This window comes from Lampetra planeri, chromosome 12, assembly GCF_965212315.1.
Source record: "Lampetra planeri chromosome 12, kcLamPlan1.2.h2, whole genome shotgun sequence".
In the NCBI taxonomy this organism is placed as follows: domain Eukaryota; kingdom Metazoa; phylum Chordata; class Hyperoartia; order Petromyzontiformes; family Petromyzontidae; genus Lampetra; species Lampetra planeri.
The window spans coordinates 6,919,497-6,938,705 of NC_136118.1; the positions used below are offsets into that span (position 1 = coordinate 6,919,497).

Here is a 19,209-nt window from a genome sequence, read left to right on the forward strand (position 1 = left end):
GTACTTTTTAAGTCTCATTCCTTCGTGCCTTTTCTCATTGGCTGTTCCAAGGTTTGAAAGTGCACCCACCGAAGGAAAAAAATACCATGTTTTTAAACGAGATTAAAAACAAGACTATCTGTGTCATCTCCGGGACCATGTAAGAACAGATACTCCCATCCTATTAGGAGCCCCAAAAAGCCTTGTCACGAAAACCCAGGGGACTGAAGAAATATCGCCAACGTCGAGGCAGGGACGTGCTCCCTGGTTGCTGTGAGTACACTCTTTACGCGTTCTAAATATTTCTCAATCTTGACTGTTCTACTGACCATCGGCTACAACATGACGTTGACAAATTGCGTTGTGTTTTCGCAGAAATATTGTCTTGGAAACCATAACTCCCACTCGGCAATGACGCCAAACTCTATTTTTGTTCAAGACTTGCCCTTTAAATTGTGTCGTATTTGCTCTTAAGCGACCAAAATGCTGACCTTGGTACAGGGAACTGTCATCATTGTCATCTTCGACCACGATATCTCCATTTCTCACGGTCAGGTGATGTAACATCCGTCCAGTAACTGCACGCGAGTCGATTTCATAACTCCACCTTAACCGTGGACGTCCTCTTCTTTGGTTTGCCACCCCATTGATAGTCTCCCCTGCTGACAAACTTCCCTTTATGCCCAAGCCCACTTGCTTTCCCCTAAGTCAACGTAATGTTTCTAGTTTGTGTCTGTTCTATAAACTGTGCGTTCCACTATCTGTCTCTCAAAGCAATTCCAAACGTGTGCCTCTCCGCGTCCATTTGCACCACTTCTCAGCTTTTCATCCATTCGCATTGTCAATGTGCAGGGTCGGAGTACGAAACTAAAAATCGTAATTTTATTCTCTGCTTTGGCTATGCTCATATCAGTGTTGTCACAGAATTTTCCAGACAACCGTTAACCTATTTTTCGTTAACTTTTCAGCTACCTCATATTAATATATACAAAAGCAGCAGGGCTGAGGTAGGATGTGTCGAAAGAAGGAATGATGGCCGATGCTGGGGAATAATGATGGAGGGGGAGACAAGGAATGGAATGTGTCTGAGAAGACGTCGCCTGAGGAGATGGAGCGAAGAAATCTCTTGTGTACAGGTGTTCGGTGGATTCCAACATTACAGGATCATGATTAAATGGTAGCAGATTGGGGAGGCATTCATCCAGCAGTGGATTGACCATCGTTTCTCGCACTCATTAGACAGAAAGTGCCTGTCACAAATGAACGACAATACCTTCCTGATCTCGTCAAAGAACACAAACTATCACGCAAACTCCGCTCATCCTCGCAGCGGCTTTTGGCTAACCATCGAACAAAGACGGTTACTGCATCGCGCGCTTTCAGATGCGCTTCTGCAGCCGTCTGGAATGCTCTTCCGTCCGATATTTCGAAGCCACTTTTAAATCTAGATTAAAAACTAATTTCTTGAGAACTGTTTTTTGCGTTTAGTTTGGTGTCCTTCCCTCGCACCTCCGATTAGCACGGTTGGCTACGTACGGTGTGAAAGAAGTGCAGCATACATGCATACATACATGGCTCATGATGATTATATACAAGTGGTTTAAACTGTCTACGTCACAACAGCAAATTAATTGCAGAGCACACTTATGCATGACTACCGTAATACGCATCGTGTATTGCTCATCTAAAATAAAACATTGGAAAAGATAATAACTAAATTCAACATATAAGTTTTATTTTACTGTACGTGATTGTCACAACATAAAAAGATGTCAGTCCAACACAACATGTTTTTGCAGGTTCATAAATATGTATAAATAGTAATTCCAGATCCAGGACAAGATTGCATTTTTTTTCTGGCATCCCTGTTTAACCCTGGTGAAGAGTTCTTTCCATTCAGAGTCTGCCCACCAAATGTGTTAAAAACAGATTTAGCTGAAAGCCACACCACTCGTAAAATTCACAACAAAATACGTCCTTTCACGTCCTAATGATTAGTGTGTGAAACTGGACGTAACATTTTAACCAGGAAAATATGTCAAAAACAGTCACACACTTTACACACTGAGATTGGAAACTCATTATTGAATATAGAGCCGTGGTTGTGAGAGTGCAAAACAGCTTTCAGAAAATAAACTAGTCATGTAATGATTACTCTCCCACAGAAATTCCATTATTTTTCACAATTCGGAGTCACGATTCAATTAAATAATCGTTACATTTTCTTTCACCTGTATCTTTTCGCTTGTATTGTTTCTTGTTTTTTTTTCTGCAGTGTCTCATCAGTATATGTATGTTCGCTCCATTATGAAAATTAATACTCGCAAATGATTTTCATTAATGTAAATTCGTACACACGCAATTGTATACAAGTACAGTAGCACAAAGTGTACGAATCTATGCTAAACTATGCATTTAGTGAATAATTAAATGCCTAAATTGAACTATGGTAGTAAATATGTGCCCCGATGTGATATGTGCATTTAAAAACAAGTGACTGTTTCTTCTGCGTACGGCTGATGTTGATGAAGAGCAGCAATTATTATATTACATTGATGTGACTGATCCAGATAATTGCGTCTGGCGTCGTGAAGTTTATCGCTATGATGTCTCCTTCGTATTTGTCAATTAGGCACGGAGTCATTATATGTTCCACGGTCTGTTCTGGGTGACCGCAGTTGCACACAGGAGAGTTTTTAATTTTACATTTGTGCATCAAGCATCCACATCTGGTGCCATTGTTCGTGAGGACGCGGTTTAGCGTTGTGGCCCATGAGCTTGAAGTCGGCGACCTCCTGCCGCGTGGGGTCTTTTACGACGTACTTTGTTGTGACTTCTAAGTGACCGCTAATTTTGGTGAAATAAACACACACGGGTTGACCACAACCCGTGTGTGTTTTGTGACAATCTGTGTATCCACTTGTGCTGCTCGTATTGGTGATATACAGATATGCAGAAGTGGCAGCTATACAAAAATAAAAAGAGACCCCACCAACAGCCTCGTCACTAAAACCAACAAAATCATTTCTGATTCAACCGCATTATTTGATCAGACCAAACAGTTCTCGTTGAAACCTTCTGCAGCCAGGCCACCAAGATTATACGGCTTGCCAAAGATACATAAAGAAGATACACCTCTTCGTCCCATTGTTTCTACTATCAACTCCCCCACCTATAAATTGGCTCGTTTTTTGTCTGAAATTCTACGGCCTTTCACTGGAAAAACCACCTCTGCAGTACTAAACTCTACTGACCTGGTATCGACAATCAAGGGGATTGCCCTGTCCCCAGACGACCTGCTTGTCAGTTTTGATGTGGTTTCCTTATTCACCAAGGTTCCTGTACCTGACACCATCGCAATCATTGAAGACTTGGTTCATCAAGGACTGAATGCTGGGGTACCCCCCCTGGTGAGACACTGCTTAACCAATACATACTTCACTTGGAATTAAACTTTCTACAAGCAAATTGAGGGCACCCCAATGGGCTCCCCCCTATCTCCGGTTGTAGCCAACATCTTCATGGAGAAATTTGAGATGGACGCCATCCAGACTGCCACTCTACGTCCGACCTTATGGAAGAGGTACGTAGACGACACTTTTGTCATCTGGCCACATGGCCGGCCTGCTCTAGACCAATTTCTCGACCACATCAATTCCATACACCCAGCCATCAGATTCACCATGGAAGTCGAAAATGATGGCAAGCTACCCTTTTTGGATGTCCTAATCAAAAGGAGACCTGTTGGTTCAATGAGCCACTCTGTCTACAGGAAAACCACCCATACGGATGCTTATCTAAAACCGGATTCCCACCACCATCCATCCCAGAAGAATTCTCTCATCAAGACTCTATATCACAGAGCCCAATGCATCTCCGACCATGAACACATTTCCAGTGAACTCAAACACGTACTCCAAGCTCTTAAGGCTAATGGTTACTCCGACTACACAATCCGCAAAGCCATCACTCCAACCATCAAGAAGGATCCTGTTGAGGAGCCTTTCAAGACCATCACCTTACCCTACATTGCTGGGGTCACAAAAAAGATCTCCAAAATCCTGATTAAACACAAGATCCAGGTCCGATTCAATACAGTACATAAAATCCGTGATCTGGTACCGTCTGTAAAAGATGTGGTTCCAGACATACAGTACCCTGGTGTCTACAAACTAAGTTGCCTCTGTGGTAGCAGTTACATTGGGGAAACCAAACGACATGTCTCGGACCGCATCCGTGAACATAAAGCTGACCTGAAACACGGTAGGACAAACACCTCAGCCGTGGCAGATCACTGTTACAACTCAGTGGGTTCACATGACATTGACTTCTCCAAGACAGAGGTTCTCTGCAAGCCATCTGGCTATCATGAGAGATTCGTTCATGAGGCGATCCACATATACAAACACAGAGACAATTTTAACCGGGAAGATGGATTCTGGCTTAGCAATCATTGGAAGGACGTAATAAACCATTTCGATACACATTAGGGTGGGTAGAATAATACATAGTGTTATGTTGAAATGTATAAGGTATAGGGTGGTTTATAGTAATACAGTATATATTTTAATGTTGGGTTTATCTATGGCAGTATATAGTACGGTATATGCTCGTGTGATGTAAGAGAATAAAGTTTAGATGGAAGCATATTATATACTTTTTACGACGTAGAATTGTAATGTATTACTTGCTGTTAGTAACTCAGCTTATTGTAGAGTATAGTAAGTATACTGATGGTGCTATGCAGTTTATACTTTAGTTTTTATGTAGTTTATACTTTAGTTTTCTACGTGGTTGTTTAGTAACTGCAGCTACATATCAATAACATTCCTTTCCTTTGTTAATGCTACTCCCTGCACCCCCCCCTTGGTGCTGTTGATCCTTCATAATGCATGGGCATAATATGCCTTTGAAACCCCCCCCGCCCACCTCCTACGCATTTTCCATGAATATGATAAATTCCTCTTCATATGCACATTCTTTTTTGTTAAGGCGCTCTTCCACCTCCAACCCAGTTTATATATAAGCTCCTAGCTTGGTAGTGTCTCATTCTTCACCTGAAGACGGCTGCTTGCGTTGTAGCCGAAACGTCGTGAGAATTATTTCATTTTATTATGTTTTATTTTTATTATTTTATTACTTCCCTTCTACGTGACTTTACCGAAAGAACCAAGAAGATGGCAAGCATATTGTATGGATTTAAACAGCACATTTATTTATTCTTGGTTCTTTCGGTAAAGTCACGTAGAAGGGATTTCACACCTGATGACGATTGCTTGTGTTGCAGTCGAAACGTCGTGAGAATTTTTATTGTTTTATATTTATATTATTTTATTATTTCCCTTCTACGTGACTTTACCGAAATAACTAAGAATATGAATCCCTGCAGTCACGAAAGCTTTAAATCAAAAGCACATGTTTACATTATATTCCCTTGATGAAACTGGTTACTGGAGAAATTATATATATATTATCTCTTCAGCAGTGAAGATGATGTTAAGAATACTTTTGTATAGGTAGTTGAGGAAATAAAATATAGCAAATACAGTAAACATTCATAATAAAGGTTGATGGGTTTGATCGCGTAAGTATAAATGTGTCGAAACCCTCCACCACTCGACACGGCCAATCGGTAAGGGATTCCTCACGTAAACAAAACGCCAAATAATTACTACTTCAGCCCACCGGTGTGTTGAAGAGTGAATCCACAACATTCTCTACGACTAGCATGTCGCCATGTATATGCAAGCCTTTTTCCAACCCACTTCTGGATGTAAGCATCCCTACATCATGCTGATCTTGAAGATTATTTTACCAAACTGCATCATGGTTCTCGGTGCAGATTGTTGAAGGAAGGTCGTGGCTGGGAACCGAACTCAGGTCAGTGAATTCATAGTGCCATGCACCATTCGCTATGCCACTGCTCTGCACCTTAAGTGTTTACATGGAGCAAAACACCAATCACTGCCTCCAAAATGATAATAATAAACACATTGCATAAAAACGCAGTGCAAATGTAAGGCTAAATAAAAAAAACACTTGTACAAAATAAAATCTTTAAACCTTTACACAAACACTACATAACTGTAGAAGGATACAAACGCACGTGTCAACAGAGTTGACAAACACACCTGCACGTAGAGGTACGCGGACACTCGCATGTACAAAGTAAAAATAGCCACAGCAATGCAAGAAAATTACACGCCCCGGTATCCATTGCCACTTTTTTTTTGCCGGCCTGCCTAAATCAATTACTAGAGTGCCACAGTCGGTGCTCCCAACGCATCTATCTTGAGACGCCCCCACAATCCGGAAATCGTTGCCTCAGCCAGCAGTCGGAAAAGGGCCCAGCCCACGCAAACCCAAAGCCAATGAAATCCTAACGGGCAAAAGCGAGGCTCATTCCTCGGCATCGCCTCTTATTGGTATGGCAGGCAGCCACCATCCCTGAAATCATCGCCACAGTCCACAACACACTACCGGACCTTGACATATACATTTGATGGGGTCGTTTTATTTGTTTACAAAATTCGTTTTCAGGTATAATTACGGGCAAAAACGCCGCTAAATTTGTGTTGTTGAAATCTGAAGTGTGGGTACATAAACAAAGGTGACTTTAAAAGTCAGAGAATAATTTTCAAAAGTTTATAAGTGGACAACTACCTCTTGATTTTGTGTACGTTAACTGAAATACCGTATTGCGTATTTGCTCGATTAATGTTTGTAATAAATCTGTTTAATTTATTGTGTATGGAAATGCATTTTAATTTATTGTGTTAAAATTTCCCTACATGCAAAACTTGCTCTGGATTCAAATTGCGATACAATGCATTACTGACATCCATAGGGGGAGGAGCACTTCATTCTGGGCAGGTATCCCACCTAAATATTTACTCGGAACACAACCCGCTACCCCAGCCGCCCCATCCCGCGGCTCTCTCTCTCTCTCTCCGTGTTTATCCTCATTTCTATCTCCGTATCTGTGCGTCTCTCTACGTGTCGATGTCTGCGTCTGTCTCAACATCACCGTGTTTCCTCTCTCCCTCCGTGTCTCCGCGAGTGTTGAGAGGCTGTTGGTAGTGACCCACCCCCATCTCTACCCCATCTCTCCCGCACATCTTTGCCCCCCCCCATCCTCCACCCTGTCACCCCCCCACCTCCCCCTAAAATTATTTAATTCCTTCGCATCCAAAATAATAGACCCACAACACTGTAAACTTGAAGCAAATTTGACGAGATGGAAAATTACAATTTGGCCATTACATCAATGAACGATTCGCCATCAACCGTGGCAGCACTGTTTGCTCTGTTGCTTACAGCCATTGCAATGACAGCATTAGTTATGCTACACTGGTCAACAGCTGACACTCACTTCATGAGTCTCATTAGCAAGTTGGGATGTACCAAGTCCGAGTAACGCTGTAATTAATTAACGTTACCTGTTTTTTCTTCACCTGATTGGCCCGAATGCTGTTTTTCTGCCTCCGTAGCCTGAAATGCTCACAAAACCTGGGTGGGGGATTTGTGACGGTTATATATTTAAATGTTTAGGGGTGTTTATAATGTCTGGAATGTACCATGTACCAGAGGTGGGACAAAGTCATTGTTATGCAAGTCCAAGTCGAGTCGCAAGTCATCAAATTCATGACTCGAGTCTGACTCGAGTCCAAGTCACATGACTCGAGTCCACACCTCTGCCATGTACTATTGTTTGCTATGTAAGGCACGGCAATTGCACAGCATTAGTCATGCTACGCTGGTCAACAGCAGACACCCAAGCCCGCAAAGCTTTTGCAAGTGCCCAGGGGAGATTTGTAATGGATTGTTATTCAGCTGTCCAATTTGAATAACACACGTGAATCCACGGGAATGAGGGGCACGGCAAATGTTGCTGATGTTTCGTCTCAGGGTGTAATGTATTAAATGCTCGCAATAAACAATGGAAACCACAAACAGCCAGCGGTCAAAGAGTTGTGTTGGGCAGTAGCCACATACTTCAGAACTACAGTGTTTGTTATGATTTGCGTACATTTGAACAATTAATGGGTCGTTAAAGATCGTTCCATATTAGCCTCAGCTTTAACAACACGTGTTTTTAACGGATTTTTTGTATTAACATGTTTAAACTTACCAACCACTGTCATAAGTTATAAAAGAAATAAGCATGATTTACGAACTTTTTTGTAAACTCACTGCTGGATGAAAGTCTATACCAGACACCGTACAATTCAGGGGCTATACTTCATGCTGATCAGTACATTGTTAGCAGACGGTACTAACAATACACTGTCGTAATAATACCACAGAACAAAACACGATTCTCTCCTAATTTACTTCTTCAAGTGATGGCTTCACCAACAGACGAATTCAGTTTTGATCGACGGCTGGGAAATACTGTAAGCCCTGTCCTTTGCCGTGTTTGCATTGAGCCATTTCACACGAATACAATATGTTTCACCTGCTCAGCACAACAAGCACGGCACGCAAACAGACCAGACGCGGGTGCTCTTAGTATTGTCCTGATGAATAATTACCACGCTCTTCATCTCTGGGTTGTAACTTTACACGGTTATTTCCATCGCGTCCCTCACCACTGAAGTCTATACCCCACCACTCCCCATGAATAACGTCTCGCGTGTGTGTTGTGCGTGAACCACACAGCCGCTTTGGTCCTCACTGAGTCTATGCGCCTCCCAGTGGCCGGCTTCATCACCACCATGAGCGCCCATCAGCCACGACGATTCCACTGCTAGATGAAAGTCTCCCCAAATCCGGCTCCATCTTTGACGGTTCCCCGAACTAACATTCCACCGAGGAGCACCTGCACACGAGATAATATTTTAATTGCTCCGTCTCCTTGGAAGGATGTCTTCTCGGAGGCGTTGCATTCCTTGGCTGCCACGACAAGGCAATTAGAGGCACCACTAATAGGTCGTCAGGGCTGTAACGATTCACCCACCACATAATAACCCTTCCCCCCCACCTCCAACAACCGTCGAATCGAATCCCCTAACTCAGTGGTTGTCAGAGTGTGGTGCCCGGGACCACAAGGTCGGTCCTCCAGGTGTTCAGCGGGGCTGTGATCGAAATGCAGGTTGATCCGGATAATCATTTATATTTTACATATGATATATATCTTTAAAAGCTTGGTAAACCACCCTGATTAAACTACTCTTACACACATATCTAATATACCTTTAAAAATAGTTTTGTTTATTTTGAACCATTTTGTACTGCTGGTGTTTAGAGATAAGTGATTGCGTTTTGTCACCAGGGCTGTAAATGTTTGCATCGGCCGAGTGGTCCGCGGTCTAAAACAGTTTGAGAAATACTGGCCCGACGTACATGACCAGAGCCCAGTGTCAATCAACTGCTTGGATGATGACCTATCTCTCTCGCGCTGTGCAGCTTGTGCATGGCAGTCATTTGACCATACTTCACCACGACCCACAACATCGTTGGAAGGTCTTCATTGAGCAGTGAGGAGCGTGGAGTTAGGGGGGGGGCTATTTAACTACACCTCACGCTGATCAGTGTGGATTGGTGAAAGCTTGGAGCACAGATGCACGGGAGCACAGATACAAAAGTTGAGGCAAAATAAAACAAAAGGGAATTTTAGCAATGCCCTCTGCTGCCCACGATGTATCTCGGCAGCAGCCTACAACGACGTGGTTGTTGTACGTGGTACACCCCCCCCCACCTACTCAATCCTGCTTAACTTCCGAGATCTGGTAATTTGCCATATGAAATCGAATCAATAAATGTAATATATATTTTGTAAACTTTGTAGTGGATGTAGCGGCCACCAAGTGCCTGTTAGGGCAACGTGAATGACATTAAAATACAACATACTATACACACGAATTGATGAAACGTACACGTATTACACCACCCGATTGAATGCCTAATACAGTTATCGATATTGATCGATGAGTAGATGTATCGTTACACTGAGACGAACTAACCGACGGCATACGGCATGCTTTCAAGAGTCCTCTGCCCACGCGTTTACGACGTTGGCAGTAGGCACGGTGTTTTCGGAACAGGTCCGTAACTGCGTGTGCACATTAGCGACACGCGGTGTATCAAAGAGGTCACATTAATCTTGTGCGAGTCACGATTTCACATACAATTCGTAACTACAATTGGCACTCGTGTGGTGTATTTCACAATGCAACGGGGAAACACGACACACACACACAAAAGTTGACAAAGGCGGACATTTATCCAAGAACGAGTATGGTGTGAGGAGGCGCAGTGGTTATAGCACACACTGCGCTATTCTGAACCCGGCGACCTGAGTTCGATTCCCCGGCCACGTCTAACATCAGTGGCGAGTGTTAGCCGGTATTCGGACGCACACCCATTTCATAACCCGCACTAATCGCCGTGGTGAAGTATGATCAAGTAATTTTCATGACCGATGCGGTGTGGGCAAACTTTCATCCAGCGGTGGATTAAGGGCTGTATTTTGTTTCCCCTTATACTGTAAAGGCTTAAGATAACGATCCCACCTGTATGTCTTCATGAAATGTGCTATTCTTAAATAAGCAATATGATTTTCTTCAAGTGTAATATCTTACGCGGACACAGTGACATATTTATGAACCGCGCCGAAATGCAGTCCATCATACACACGGTACAATACACACTCGAACAACACAAATCACGCTTCCCACGTGGACAATGCAAGTCAACACCCAAAGAAGCCTGCCCTGCCTTTGGATTTTGAAGTGGCATGAAACATTATAGGGGTGGAGCGGTGGCGCAGTGGTTTGCGCATTGCGCTGTGGGCCCGCATGAGTTAAAATGCCGATCACTCCTCAGATAAGTGGCAAGTGATACCTGACCCGGCCATTCACCAACCCACACTGACCAACCTGGTGAAGTATGGTGAAACAACCCCCATGATGAACACGCTGTGGGAGGAGATCCAGCAGCAGGTTGACAAAGGGCTGTGAAAAACATAAATTATTATTAATGTACGACGTAAGGCCCTTACGAATGCACTGGCATGGGCCGTTTCGCAATCTCACCCATGCTCACCGCCAAGAGATACCGTCACGAATCTGGCTCGAGCAGCACAGTGAGCATCAACTCCGCAGTCAGCGCGTGTTTCACTTTGTACCTCACTCACTGGGACTCCCCATTGGGTAAGCGACGCACAACGCGTGCGTGAGTTGTGCGCGCGCGCACGCGTCTGTGTGTGCGCACGCGTGCGTGTGTGGGATGTGTGCGTGCGTGCGTGTGGGTGTGTGCGTCCGTGTGGGTGGGTGGGTGTGTGTATGGGTGTGTGTGTGGTCACGCCACAGAGGTGGGGGTGGGGGAACAAGTGTTGTGACGGAGCGATCTGAGCTCAGTGGGGGGACGGGACGAGCTCGGGGGATCCTCCTCCTCCTACGCAGAGCGCGTGGAGGTGCACCCAGCTCAACGCCAGGACACTTCAGCTGCTACGACGGGGTGCGGCGCAGCGTTGCGGACCGCTAAGCCTCGACGAGACTCCAAGGCAAGATCATCGTGGACCCGATTAACAGGGCGGCGTGAGAGTACCTCAGCTACAGGTCGTCGTGAACGCAGGCTCAACGCGAACGCTACACTTACAGCGCGGCTCAGCGTGTGGACAAACAACGGCACCGCCATGCGACCAAACACGGCGGCGTGAGCACAACTCCACTCAACCTGACTTAAATCACGCATCGTGGAAGTGAGATTACCGCTCAACTTCGAGCGCAGCGTGGGAGCAACCGAAGCTACGGCGAAACCGTGGACACAGACACGCTTGCTAAGCTGTACAAGACGATTCACCATGAACGCTTAAGCTCCAGCTTCACCGCTGCACAGTGTGGACACTTACCAGTCGCGGCGCGAGGTTACCTGCGCTACAGGGCACCGTGAACACAGCGGCGACAGCTCGCCGTGAACAACCATGCAGCTCAGCGTCACCCGCAGCACCCTCGCGCCCGGCGTGCCGGTGGACGTCAGCTGCGGAAAGTAACACAAATGCGACGACGATAATCTTATCGTTATAATAGTGCTTCTGGCGGAGGGTTAGGGCAAACGCTCCAGCGATGCTCAATTTCCAAGTGATCCCGCACGAGGACGCCACCCCGCCGTGCGTCGTGGGGAATTCGTCCGCGTGGAACGACAGCGAGCCGGCGACGTCCGTCGGCGTCAACTGCTCGTCGGAGGGCACCGGCCAGAGGCCCGCGGAGATGGAGTGGATGGTAGGCCTGGGGATGCTCATGTCACTCATCGTGCTCTTCATCGTGTTTGGAAACGTGCTCGTCATTACGGCCGTGGCCAAGTTCCGGCGGCTGCAGACGCAGACCAACTACTTCGTGGTGTCGCTGGCGTGCGCGGATCTGCTCATGGGTCTCATCGTGGTGCCGTTCGGCGCCACCCCCGTGGTGTCGGGCACGTGGACGTGGTATTTCGGGCCACGCTTCTGCAGCTTCTGGACCGCGGTGGATATCATGTGCGTGACGGCGAGCATAGACACGCTGTGCGTGATCGCGGTGGACAGGTACATCGCGGTGGCGAGGCCGCTGCGCTACGAGACCCTGATGAACAAGAGGAGAGCGCGGTTCATCATCGTGGCCGTGTGGCTCGTCTCGGCGCTCATCTCATTCCTGCCCATCGAGATGGGCTGGTGGAAGAGCGAGGCAGCCGCCGCCGCGAACAACACTGCGGAGGACGTCTGCGAGTTCAACATCAGCCTGGAGTACGCCGTGGCCTCCTCGTCCGTGTCCTTTTACCTGCCGCTCACCGTTATGATCATCCTCTACTCCAAGGTGTTCCGCGAAGCGCGAAAGCAGATGGAAAAAATAAACACCAGCGAGGGTCGCTTCTACAACAACGCGAACGACAGCGCGACGATCAAGAACCCGGCGAGGAAGCTCTCCAGGTTCCTGTCTCGCAAGGAGCACAGAGCGCTCAAGACTCTGGGGCTCATCATGGGCACGTTCACGCTCTGCTGGCTCCCGTTCTTCGTCGTCAACATCGTACAGGTGGTGTGGAACTGCGTTCCCACGGGGGTCTTCGTGTCCCTCAACTGGCTGGGCTACATCAACTCCGCCTTCAACCCCATCATCTATTGCCGCAGCCCCGACTTTCGCTCCGCCTTCGAGAGGCTGCTGTGCTGCGGCCGCTTGGTTGGGAGGCGGAGGAGGCGGAGGGGACGCGGACGGAAGGACAACAACGAGCTGGGCCAGTGCACGTCGTGGCCCATTTGCCCCGACTCTGGCTCCACGCAGGGCTACGTGGAGCGCTGCAGCGAGACGGGAACGACGCTCTGTGGCGCCAGCACCAGCAGCCAGGGCAGCAGCAACAGTGAGCAGAGCCTGGACACCAACGGGAACTCTCACGGCCTCTTGTCGGCCCTCTAAGGGCCATCCGTGGCGGAATTACGCTCGGCGCACCTTTGCGCGACACTTACTTGGATGATGGCGCGGGGTGGGTTGGTGGTGGTGTGGGGGGGGGGGCAGCCACTGAGGTTGTCGATCTAGAGCCCTGCTCCTCCATGCGTTATTGTTGTGTTATTTGTTCGGCACGCAGTTCCTATCTATCTAAGGGGAAGTTCATGTTAATGGGGGGCTGCCGAGGGGGGGATGAACCCCCCCCCGCCCCGCGCCTCACTCTCCCGCTGTGAATTGTGATGACTTTTTAAGTTTCGTCCAAAATTTGTTTTGGACGAAACCGTGCCGATGCCTCCTCCAATTGGGCAATTCTCCAAAAGCGATGTGAAGTTGGGCTTGCTTTTGTTGTTGAATCGACGTTGCGAATCTAGCCTGATATTACGATATCGGCAACGTTACATACGGTGACGTAGCCTCCAGAAAATGGTGAAGTGTGCCAAGGGACACGGTGTTTTGGCCAGGTGTGATCCCACGCCCAAAATGTACACAGGCTCCCATTGCATGTCATGCACAGTGTCACTCCACTGTTGGATGAATGCCTCCCTACGTTGTCGGTAATTGGGGGTTGTTGGACCATTATTCACCACGCTGATCAGTGCTCTAGTTAGGGTTTGATGTCCTTTCTTGTTGAAAGCATTTACAATGCGACATCTTCAAAACTGCACATACCTCTCTCATTGTATTATTTATTCTCGTGGTTCTGGTGTATGTCGTCCGACCCGTAAAGATTTTTTGGTTTTGCTTGTGACTACCTCAGGTCTTTGTTTAGCGTTTTTTTCATTTCTTTTAAATTATTATTTTGCTCAAACGCAAGAGTCGTGTGGACACTCGCACGCGGTATAGCAATGGCACCGAATGCAATGTTGTCATTGTTTCCCCTCTTACCACGAGTGATAGCAAATGTTTGCCAGGCTCCTGCTGAGAAGACGTTCGCAATTGTTGTTTTGCACTTTGCCTGCACGGCCGTTGAATCGACAAGGCGTATGTGCCACGAGTGGGTGAACTTACCACTCGCGGCGATGAAGGACCAAACAGCACATCACGTGTGTTGCTGCTGCTGCTGCTCTTGTTGTTGAAAGTAATTTGCTAAGACAAATGAGTCCGTGCTTTGTTTTCTTTCACGGACGACACAATGTTAATCACGTTTAAGCACCTTAGGGGACAACCTCAGCAGCCTTTTTTAAAATTGAATGTCCGTCGACTGATATTCCATTCGTGTTGAAATGTGTATTGCGTATCACAGTGTACATTTGGTAATGGATTTACAAAAGATTACTTATACACAGTATACGTGCACATGGTATGTACATGCATATATGCACCTACCTTTGTATATACTGTAGGATATACTGTATTTTTTTTACAGACGCTTCGCGTTAATTCGCAATGATAAATCGCCAACCCAACGCGGACATTGTACGCGGAACGAGACACGTGGAACTATGCTTGAACATTTCGCTGCTGCACCGCACGGAGGAGGCACGTGGGCTCCCGCAGTTGCAGCCGGCTTCTGGATCAGCAGGGTAGTGCAACCGTTCGTCCATTCGACATGCTGTATCACTCTCTCTCTGTGTGTGTGTGTCTTTCTCGCGGCCGCGCGTTGTGTTTTCGACTTATATCGCTGGTCGTTGAGCATCACCTGCCCGACGTTTTCGCTCCACCTGCTGGGGAGATTCTTCAGCAGCGCGTGGAGCGAAACGTCGGATATCGACACGCGCACAATGCGTTGTTCGGCTTGATTGCCCGACGTTTCGCTCCGCGTGCTTGGAGATTCTTCAGCAGCGCGTGGAGCGAAACGTCGGACATCGACACGCGCACAATGCGTTGTTCGGCTTGATTGCCCGACGTTTCGCTCCGCGTGCTTGGAGATTCTTCAGCAGCACGTGCAGCGAAACGTCGGACATCATGCTTAACAACACGCGGTACAACCCGAAAGTACATCCATCAGAGAGAGCTGTACGCATGTGCGCAAACACCGACGCGACTATTCGCTATTACTGCTGGCTGCGAGCTGCTCCTCGCCACTTTGAATAGAGCCTCATCGCGATCAATAGAGTCACCTTTACAGGATCATTACCAGACTGATCAGAACACGTTAGCGTTCTATTTATTTATTAACTATTTTGGAAAACAATTTAGTTCGACCAATCCATCCGCAAACGATGGTATTTATTTATAACAAATCGATATATAATAATCGCTCGATTACAGAGCGGCTTAACGGGAGAGGTCTACGTGGGTGTGTGTATATTGATACTGTATTGTATAAGAGTGGGCATTATTGTCTTAATGTGCACACAACTCATATGAATGATGTGCAATAACCGACGCGTAAACGTACAGAAGCCTATACTGCACTGTTGTAAAAAAAAAAGAAATGTAACAGTATACGTTTCGTACTGTTTATTTTTGTAAATTTTATAATGACGTAAGGCTATTTAATGGGTACAACCTCGCGCGTGACGCCATACTGTGTAATTTAAGTGTTTGCTATATCTGTACATGTTCCGACTTGAGAGAAATGCATTAAATTGCACCGGTTCATCTCGACCGTGGGTGTGTACGCGCGATTTTTTTCCCTTCTAAGCTCGAGTTTGCATGCAGTATAGCAGCGATAAGAGATAGGCACATTAAGCCAAAAGCGTGAAGTCCCCAAGCAGCTCAAGGGAGCCACGGAGTCGTGAGAAAAAGAATTAACACAGGAGTGCATCAAATACCTTAATCAGCTCCAACTCAGATGCTGACAAATTAAAACAGCTCATAACTATTGTTAGCTTGTGATGAACGAATCGATTACCTTCGCTAATTCACAAACACATTGGAAGTAATTACGTAATGTAGCTTGTCCAGCATACACGGTATTGTCCGGATTATAAGATACTCCGGAAAGTAAGACGCACCCCCCACACACACACACACTTGTGCCCGGTGTGAATAACGTTACACAAATCTGGCCATAACGCACACGTCTACCGGATTATAAGACGCGCTCTCATCGTTTCCCATATATCAAACAAACAAAAAAACTTGCAGGGCTAAAGTGTGTCTGTTTATAATCCCTAACATACGAGTGACGTATCTGTGTTCAGGGGACGCAACGACGAACCCATTTATTCTGCTTCGGGCTACCCGATGGACCAGAGAGAGAGCTCCCCTCGCCGACCACGCACGCGCGCGCGCGCACGCACGCGCACGCACTCACGCATGCGCACGCACGCGCACGCACGCGCGCACACTTTCTGCGTGCAGCTGTACGGGGCTTGTGTTGTGGCAACTGAGAGGTGCGCACGTGGAATGCGGCTGCAGTTGAGTCGTGCCGACGTCGACCCCTGGGGAACGCGGTTTATACTGGTTTCCCTGACCAGTTTGGATGCTATCAAAACAGACGTGGTGCTCCCTCTCGGCCGATTATCATCAACTCGTGGGTGGTTCCTTTGGGGATGATTCCCGAGTCAAGTTTACTGACGTCCATCCTTACGCAATGTGGGTGAGCGCCTGTGCGTATGAGGAGTGTGGGGAGCGGTAAGTGGAGCGGTTAGCGCGCTGCGCTTCGACCCTGGCGACCCGAGTTCGATTCTCGCTCACGACCAACACCACCAGTGACGAATATCTGAACCGGTCTTGGGCCTCCCCTAGGTCGACTCAGCCTCAACTGAGTGCCTGGTGCGGTGCGTAAACATCGTCACTAGGGAGACAAAGGTGGCCGGGCGTGTGCCGTTCCGAGATTCATAGGTGCTCGCTGATGGCACTTGCCCCAACAGTCTGTTAAGGCTATACGGGGGATCTTTGTTTTTGTATATTTATTTCGGAGCTGGTGACTTGACTATTTAGTTGTGCAAGTGGTGAAACTGTACGGGAGGGGGGCAGGTTTCTGGCTACGAAGGTGGGTGAGGGACGATTGAACCTCCTATTAGCACGGTTGGCTACGTACGGTGTGAAAGAAGTTCAAAATACAAAGATAAAAACTTATTTTTATTTATCTACTTATAAGAATCATTTCATTCTTCAGACCCCCCCTCCCCCCATTCCATTCCTAAGGACCAGGACCCGTTTTCTCGCCAGCCACGCGACTTCACTGCCCTAACCCTGACCACAACTCAATCAGGCGCTTGCACGAGCTTTCAACCCAGTGGCGTAGAGCTGCCGAGTGTGCAGGCGGTGCAACTGCACCCGGCAACGAAGAGGGGAGGAATTTAGACTGGGGTGGGGTGGGGGGGGTCCCCTATTTAATTTCTTGCAATAGGGTTCATGCCAACCACGATGTGTGCCACTATTCATAGGGCATGGGTGCTGCGCAGATTTCGAACACTTTTCCGTGGCTCATGAGAAGGCGGCACAGCTGCACAGCGATTGACTATTTTCATCTATGTGTGCGGAGCTTTTAGTGTTATCCGTCTTCGTAAAATGTAGTTTTTTTGTTGTTGTTCAATCCGACTACTCCGGTTTCCCCCGCCAATGCCAATCAGTCATTAATGGGACTGGCCAAACATGCCTCTTTAAAATGAGTCCGGAGAGTCGGCGAGGCCTTCCCGGGTAAGTATAGGGCATGCCATGCTTGGCTGTTTGGCAGTGCACCATAGATGTCTGCAATTTCTGCTGAGCGTACGAGGCCCTTTGAAAGTGATACCTGACAGCAAAGTTAACATTTCCCTTTTAAAAATAACAGCTTCGATTTAAATAGCGTCTCAGTGCAACCGTATCTCAAACGCTGTACACAACAGTGGGTCTTGTGTGAATTACACGTGAAAAATTAGGCCCATATATATGGTAACGAGACAGAGTTGGAGGCAGAGGAGAAAGGGAACGTCTTGAACCTGGACTTGAACGGGGTGAGTCGACAGCACGGATCACCGATGGGATAGAGTTTCAGATTATGGGGGCTGCAAACGAGCGACGCAGCAACACCATGAGATCATTACCAAGGCCAAACCTATTGTCAAGGTGTGCGTCATGATCCCACTCGGATCGATGCAAAGGAAACCACTCAATCCACTAATCTGTTCGCGGGCACGTGCACGGCTGCGCAAAAGCGGGACCACAGCGTCTGTTACTCACATACGCTCCTGCACCCCCTCCACCGTGCGTTGATGTATGTATTTCCACGGGCCTTTTGTTCAATTTACTGTGTGGACGACGGCAATTTCCTCGCGCCCAGCTGATCATGCTTCACCGCGCTGGTCGGCAGGTGAAAGCGGGTGGAATAGGCGATGGAGCGAAGTTCAGTAGAATCATTTGGATTTGTTTCTTTCTCCGCTGCTCTCTGCTGACAACGCAGGGTCGTTGCAGTCAACATCTGAGTGTTTCGTTGTTCGGTCGTCGCCAATCCAAGCACTACCCAGCCACTATCCAGGCGTAAAACCTGCTGAGCTTCCGCGATCTGTCGAAAGCGGGGTGCATTTCGCCAAAACGGTCAGCTCAAATACGGTAAACTCTACCTTATAAATGTTAGTCGGTGTAATTACCTGACGCATGCTTCTACAACTGGAACACAAACTGACAAAGTGCATAAAGAAGCATGGAGAGACGCGTACTTGGGTGCCCCATTGAGACACAGAAAGGCGAACACGTGGTTGAGAGAGCGTTTTCAAGTTTATAAAAGCGTTTAAATGGTTAGGCGAATGAACTTGGCGGGACGAGACGTCGCCTGAAGAGATGATGGCAGATGGCCAAAAATAGCGACAGGCAGCCAAGGAACGGAACGCGTCCCAGAGGACACCCAACGAAGGGAGATGGAGTCATTAAATCAGCTCGTGGGCAAGGTGTTTGCGTGGATCGTTGCATTGAGAGGGACGTGGGGAAGCTTTATCCAGCAGTG

General features: G+C 47.3%; 1 protein-coding gene and 1 long non-coding RNA gene across 4 annotated transcripts in view; one reads left to right on the forward strand and one right to left on the reverse strand.

The window, feature by feature from the left end:
* The window catches only part of LOC144721600 (uncharacterized), a 49,355-nt gene extending 35,834 nt beyond the window's left edge, over positions 1-13,521 (reverse strand). For both annotated transcript variants that reach the window (XR_013585930.1, XR_013585929.1), the window contains exons 1-3: positions 13,415-13,521; positions 11,834-11,961; positions 10,860-10,934 (exon numbers count right to left, since the gene is read on the reverse strand). This is a non-coding gene — a long non-coding RNA (uncharacterized LOC144721600). The remainder of the gene's footprint in view (positions 1-10,859; positions 10,935-11,833; positions 11,962-13,414) is intronic.
* On the forward strand, positions 11,323-15,944 carry LOC144721599 (beta-1 adrenergic receptor-like). Of its 2 annotated transcripts, XM_078599357.1 has the most exons (2): positions 11,323-13,308; positions 14,761-15,944. In XM_078599357.1, the coding sequence occupies exons 1-2, from the start codon at positions 12,048-12,050 to the stop codon at positions 14,772-14,774; spliced, it is 1,275 nt and encodes a 424-aa protein (XP_078455483.1). In that variant the 5' UTR covers positions 11,323-12,047; the 3' UTR covers positions 14,775-15,944. The 2 variants fall into 2 exon arrangements, with proteins under 2 accessions (XP_078455483.1, XP_078455482.1); XM_078599356.1 differs by having other exon boundaries at positions 11,323-15,944.
* The last annotated feature ends 3,265 nt before the right edge of the window (positions 15,945-19,209 follow it).

Bases quoted from the DNA above. Each gene is read 5' to 3' on its own strand.
- LOC144721599 (XM_078599356.1), top strand. From the start codon at position 12,048: ATGCTCAATTTCCAAGTGATCCCGCACGAGGACGCCACCCCGCCGTGC.